This window comes from Notothenia rossii (assembly GCF_949606895.1).
Source record: "Notothenia rossii genome assembly, chromosome: 3".
Classification (NCBI taxonomy): Eukaryota; Metazoa; Chordata; class Actinopteri; order Perciformes; family Nototheniidae; genus Notothenia; species Notothenia rossii.
This window is the reverse complement of record NC_136901.1, coordinates 31,784,252-31,790,750: the sequence shown is the minus strand read 5'-3', so window position 1 is coordinate 31,790,750 and position 6,499 is coordinate 31,784,252. Positions and strand designations below refer to the sequence as shown.

The 6,499-nt window shown below is 41.6% G+C and overlaps 1 protein-coding gene across 1 annotated transcript; it reads right to left on the bottom strand.

The window, feature by feature from the left end:
* Nucleotides 1-335: 335 nt before the first annotated feature.
* On the bottom strand, nt 336-4,204 carry LOC307033949 (E3 SUMO-protein ligase KIAA1586-like). The gene is made up of 4 exons (XM_079672584.1): nt 3,871-4,204; nt 2,959-3,021; nt 2,650-2,706; nt 336-1,181 (listed from the first exon to the last, which is right to left on the bottom strand). Exons 1-4 carry the CDS (start codon nt 4,133-4,135, stop codon nt 421-423), a joined length of 1,146 nt encoding a protein of 381 aa, XP_079528710.1. The 5' UTR covers nt 4,136-4,204; the 3' UTR covers nt 336-420.
* Nucleotides 4,205-6,499: the final 2,295 nt, after the last annotated feature.

Sequence of the window (6,499 nt, the reverse complement as noted above, 5' to 3'; positions counted from 1 at the left end):
TAAAACAACTTGCATGCTATGGATATATTACGTGTCAGATACTCCTGTCATTGATCTTGACCAAGGCACCTCAGAATTAGAGTTGGTCCCATGGCTACCACTGCTCCTACATAGTTAGGGTAAATGCAGAGGACACATTTTCCCACTGGGTGCAAGTGCAACTTCAACTTCAACTTCACACTCACAATACCTATAAATCTACTGGGAATTCATCCATTAAATGCTGAAACAAAACCTCACAAAACATTGAACATGAATCCTCTCTAGTCAAGTCCATTTTAATTCAAGTGCAAGAACATGGATTAAACAAATATAATATTTACAAAATCTGAAAATAATACATATAATATGATATACAAATACAAATAAACAGTTTTATTCAATGGCTACCAACCCAATTCTCCCCTATACTGTAGTATCTCATAGGATCTTCCAAAGAGTTTCATAATCATGTTTTTTAATGACAACTTTCCGGGCTCTTGCTCTCAGATCATTAGCCAAGCTATGACTTTGAAGCCAAGACTTGACATAAACTTCTGGTTTGAACATTTGTAGTGGAGGGCCAACACACTTGATGAAAAGCAAGGCTGACATACTTTTTACCTCTAGCGTGCTTCTAGTTGTGGTTAAAATGTTCATCTGACTGAACCCACGCTCACACTCAGCTGTGGAGATGACCAGTGTGTTCACTGCTTGAAGGAGGGGTTTTAGCTCTTCTGGTGCTTGTGGTGTCATTTCATCAACAGTTTTGAGTTTCACCATATCAACATATTCCCTCATTCCTCTCTGAATTTGTCTGCCATCATCAAGCTTGAAAAAGGAGCAGAGTTCCTGTATTTCCTTTTCGGCATAACGAACACCACACACATCTGGCCAGTTTGATGGCTGCAGCACTTTGACATTGTCAAGAAAGCTCTGGTACTCTTCTTTGCTTCTCTGTTTTCCAGGCAGTGATCCCATTCTTGTCTCAATTTTAGCAGCCAAAGCATGAAAAAAATGTTGGTGGTTTATTTCTCTGCTGTGTCTTAAATTATTTGTTAGTGGCACCCCTTCGAATAGCTTCAAACCGATTGCAGTCTGAGCCACTTCTGCCGCTGGTCCAGGCTGCTCTGCCATGGACTTCAACACACGGACCTGCCGACTGAGTATTGCTACAGCCTTGGGGAGCGTCATGTTTCTGTCTTGAAGAGAGAGAGAGAATTCAGACAACTCTTCTAAAGCATCATACATGATTCCAAGATTGTGCACAAAGGTGACATTAGAAAGGCGATCTATTAAACCACTGAACATGCATTTCTCTGTTGAACTTCTTTTAGGATCAACTGAGGCATTGGAAAAGTGCTTGTGGATTGCAGGGTACTGCTGCCATACAGCTTTAATGGTCCTGTAACTGGATGCCACCCATCTAGTGCTGAGAATTCTCCCTATGTTCAGATACTGTAAAGCAAGTTCCTCACAACATTCAGTGAGCTCACGGCGGTTTTTGGCCGATGCATGATAGAGACTGTACACTTTGTCAAAGAAAAACTGGAAGTCATTCATCCCTACAGTTTCTTCAACAGCATCTCCAACACTCAGCTCAAGACGGTGGTTCATGCAGTGCCACACCATTACGTTTGGAAACTTTTCTACGATTTTGGTTGCAACACCTGCTTTACTTCCAAGCATTACAGAAGCTCCATCTGATGCAAAGCAAACAAAGCGTTCACTCAGAATAGCTTCAGAGAAGCCATGATGTGACAGATTTTTCATTAGAGCTTGATAGATTTCACCTGCATTGGTAGCAGAAAGCTCAACTAGATCCAAGAAGAATGTTAGGGGCTCTTCACTCATCCCTAAGCTCGCTCTAATATAAATGATCAATACTGATTTTTTACTGTCAGTTGTAGCTTCATCTATCATAACAGAAAGTTTTGTTCCACTTTGAAGGACCTTTCCAACTACTCTCTTTCGCATTGCATTTGCTATGTGTTGGCTGATTGTTGCACAGGAATAGTCTGAATGTAAAGTTCTTCCCATGTCTAGTCCATTCAAGACTTGCAGATCAATATCGGACGGTAGATCTGTGAAAGGCCTTCCAGATTTCACAATCTTGTAAACTGTACGAAATACCCTATCAGTAGTTAAGAAGTGATCCCTTTGCATTTCAGAAGTCAATGTTTCCAATGTCTTTTCTTTTGCTTTTTCCATGGTTTTCTCAGCTGCTTGGTGATAGTCTGACATTTTATGCTTGTGTATTTTCTTACGAAGAGACTGCAGCTGTGCTGCTCGGTTTGTACCATAGGCTGTAACCTTAACGTTGGACCACTCCTCAGCAATATGCAACTGGCTGCTCCCACATGTACTTGGCCCAACCACTTTCATTTTCTGGCAGGTTAGGCAGCCAAGTTTTTTTGCTTTGACATATTAGCCATGGATAATACTTTTTTTTCTCCCTGAACTTGGTAGATGTCCAGCATTCAGGGATATCTTGCTCATTATCTCCCTGGTTATTTTGGTCAGAATCATCAACACTATCTCGCCCTGCTTCTGCCTCCTCCTCTCTTCTTTTTTCTACCACAAAAACATAAAATCTATGTTAAAACCCCACTTGGTAAGATACATTTCCCCTCTTCGAAAAAGAAAAGTGTCTACTTAGAATTATCAAACCTGTTCCTTCTCCAGCTCTAGGCTCCTCTGCTTCTGCCTCCTCCTCTCTTCTTTTTTCTCTCACAAAAACATAAAATCTATGTTAAAACCCCACTTGGTAAGATACATTTCCCCTCTTCGAAAAAGAAAAGTGTCTATTTAGAATTATCAAACCTGTTCCTTCTCCAGCTCTAGGCTCCTCTGCTTCTGCCTTCTCCTCTCTTCTTTTTTCTACCACAAAAACATAAAATCTGTTAAAAACCCCCCTTGGTAGGATTAGCTATTTCCCCCTCTTCGAAAAAGAAAAGTGTCTATTTAGAAATATCAAACCTGTTCCTTCTCCAGCTCTAGTCTCCTCTGCTCTCCTTCCTGCTTCCTCGCCATGATTATCCTCTATATGAAGAAAACAACGGCATTATGGTTTTGTTAGAATGAGCAGACAGTGAAGTAGGCCTACTGTCAAGTTGTGGTTTTTTTTCATATAAAATAAGAGCGATGACATTCAACCACCAGAAGCCGCTATCACACGATTCGGAGGCATGCATCACATTTAAAGCTTTTTAAGTAATACATTTTGGTCGCTCACAGTGACTAAAGGTGCAATTTTCACACTTAATTTATATTATATGATCTCACTAAAATGAATGGAAAGCTTATCAAACAAAGTGCTTAAATCACTAGTGGATACATGATCATCGAATTGATACACAAAATCAGCCTAAAGATCCTCCAGGAACCTTAATTCAAATGGGTTCTTTCGGAACCAGTTTTCATACTGAAGAATCCCAAACTTGGACTATCTACCATCCTTAACTGAACTTCACCGGCTGTTTCAGGAACCGTCAACGACACCTGTTCTTCTCTGTGTTCTTCTGCCCCTGTCGTCTCTGCTTGTACACTAGCTTGCTCTGCCTCATCCTAAATTACATTTAATTGTTTTCCCCGACTGAACATGTCTAGGCTAGTTAAGTGTGTTTCTTATGCGGTCGCCTAAGCAGTAAAGAGCTGTGGGAAACCCTGCGAGATATTCCATGTGAAAAAGAAATCAAATCTGACATTAACTTTGTGAATATAAGAAAGGTCTAACCTGACGTTGGTTACTATAGCAGCTAGTACTAGCTGCCTGGCGTTAGGCTAGTTAACAAGAAAAAAAACGTAAGCTCCCAAACTATAACTCTGTTGTTATCGCCTCTGTCCAGAGATTACACATTTGGTGACATATCAAAAGTATTCTTGACTTACCTTCAGTGGTACTTTTTGTCCTCTTAAAGCCGAAGTAGTCCCTCAGGTCAAGCTGTCCTTGTCGCTTACTGGCCATGATGCTTGCACAGGCTGCGCTGCTATCGTTAACGCTGACTGACTTGACATCAATTTCGTGATCGTGATATGTGCACGAGCCCCTCGTCAACAGTATTTTAGCGGCTAAAATAATGTGGACGAGGGGCACGTGACGTGCACATATAAAATGTAGAATGTTGAAAATTAAACATTGGCAATATTTCCACATTAATTGATCAAATAACAGGGGATGGGAAGGGGGGATGGCCGTTTCATAAGGGGGATGGTTTTGACCATTTTAATACCTAAGGGGGATGCAATCCCCCCCCATCCCCCCTCAACTCGACTACTGGATATAGATATACAGATACTAAAGATATGAATGTACTTGCTTTCAAGCAGAACACAGGGGAAAACAAACTTAGCGTGAGTGTTTACGTGTTAGGCGTAATGACGTACAACGGTCTCGACAATTTCTGTAGTCCTATTCAGCCACTCGGTAACAACCATCGTTTTTCAGACACGTAAACTCTTCAAAAATCACCAGTGGGGTCACTGCTGATGTATTTAATGTCGTAGAACAAAACGTGATTTATCTCTTAAATTCGTGTCAACCATAGACCTTATTTCGAGCTATTTTCCAAAACCTTATGGAAAAAATGCATTGCTTTTTGACGAAGGAACCGGAAGTGCTAAAAATGCTAACTTACGTCCGGGTTTTTGGACGCGTCACTACGGTTCTCTATAGCCAGCATGTGTAGCTCTGGGGACGGGGTGGACCCCTTCAAATCCCGTTTTGGACAGTCTGCCGTGGTTCCATCCCATTTCAAAGTGCTGTTCGACGCTCGGCGTAACCCTCGGCGCACACTCAAACATCCAATCACAGAGCTTGAGGACTATCACGGGGTTTGTCAAGCGAAGCGGAGAGAATACTTACTTCCGGGTGTAAAATTCTCTAAAGCAACTACTTTGAGCTGCTCCGACCCTCGGACTCCAACTTGTGTTTATTAATCAAACAAATAAATAAATACAAGGACAATTATGTGTTATTGTTGAGTAAATAACAGTGTGTGGTTTAGAAAATAATACAAAATTAGAAGGAAAAAACGATGAAACAATACAGATTTCAGTATTCTGAGCCCCTACTCTCCCCATAACTGACGGCAACAAAAGTCCTACATTATTCAATTAAAATAAAGAACTAAAAACAATAAGTGTGGCTTGATATTGAGTAAGAAAAAGGTTGATAAACGCTGTGAGAATGGATCTGCGGAGAGCATTTCGCCGCGATCCCAACTCGTCTATTACCGACATTCAGGGAGCTCTATGCAAGTCAATGGGACGCCCTGCCCGTTGAAAACGGACTCTCAAGGGGTACCCTGTCCGTAATAGAGTGACGGGGAGGGGCCCTGACCGACCGTCAACATGTGACGGGTTGGGAGTGAGAACGTGTTGCTCACACGAACGCTTTAAACAAGAATAACCATACAGAGGCCTGTACTACGAAGCTGGTTCAACCTAAGCTGGATATGTTTGAGTTAGCCGATTGGCCTAATCCAAAACATAGGCGCTCTCGCTAAACTGTCCTACGACGCTGGCTATCAGCTTGATCGCTCAAGATACATCTAGTTAGGTGCGCGTTCACATGAAAGGGGTGGTATTTGGAGCATTCGACCAATCACAAACATGGACAAGCGTACTGACAGCGCAGCGTCATACTTCCTGAATGAAAAGTCAACTATATAATTAGACAAATATGAAGAAGTTAAACTTTAAACATCCATGACTTAAACGTTTGATTGCGTACATTAAGAGGTTTATGATATCACTGCCCGTCTCAGACACGAGTGGATTTGTCTCGAGTGTTTCGTCAATTTAATGTGTTGCTTAAAATAATACTTCTGCATACAGTATAATAATAATAATAATAATAATACATGGGACTTTTATAGCGCTTTTCATGAAACTCAAAGACGCTTTCACAGAGAATTTAAGAAAACACAACAAAAAAAGACAAAGAAATACAAAAAGAGATAAACAAAACAGAAAAAATACGGGGGGAGTATGTGACACTGTGAGTGTTGCACGGCCAGATACGGCTCAGCTGACTCAGATAAGGAAATATATGATGAAGATCGGAGGTGATATTCTATTAATGTTCACGTTCACACAGTCGGTGATTTTTGCCGGCCGTCTTTCCTGCATTTCCTTTCTCCTGTAATATGACTTGATCGCTTTAAACTCTGCATACTGAGCTCTGATTGGTCAGCAGGCAATGCTTTCACTGAGTTGAGCTCTTAGCCTGCAACCTAACCTGGTCCCGACCAAGGGGGTATACTATGAAGCAGGATTTTCGTTTAGCAAGGTAACTTCTGGGATTTCCGGTACTACGAAGCTGGTTCACTTTTTAGCAGGCTAGATCTCCATGGTGACTTATCCTGGAACCTAGTCTGTGCTCCGAAGCAGGATAGGTTCCAGGCATAGAATGTATATATAAAGGTTCCAGGATAAGAGATCAACTCAGCGAAAGCACCACGCCTGCTGACCAATCAGAGCTCAGTGTGCGGAGGAAATACAGTTTAAACTGCCGTTG

Excerpts from the sequence above, each read along its gene's own strand:
- LOC307033949 (XM_079672584.1), bottom strand. The coding sequence starts at position 4,135 with ATGTGGAAATATTGCCAATGTTTAATTTTCAACATTCTACATTTTATA. Across the intron at positions 3,022-3,870 it reads GACAAAAAGTACCACTGAAG|AGGATAATCATGGCGAGGAA; the intron begins GTAAGTCAAGAA and ends TTCTTCATATAG. Across the intron at positions 1,182-2,649 it reads TAGAGCTGGAGAAGGAACAG|ACAGAAACATGACGCTCCCC; the intron begins GTTTGATAATTC and ends TCTCTCTTCAAG.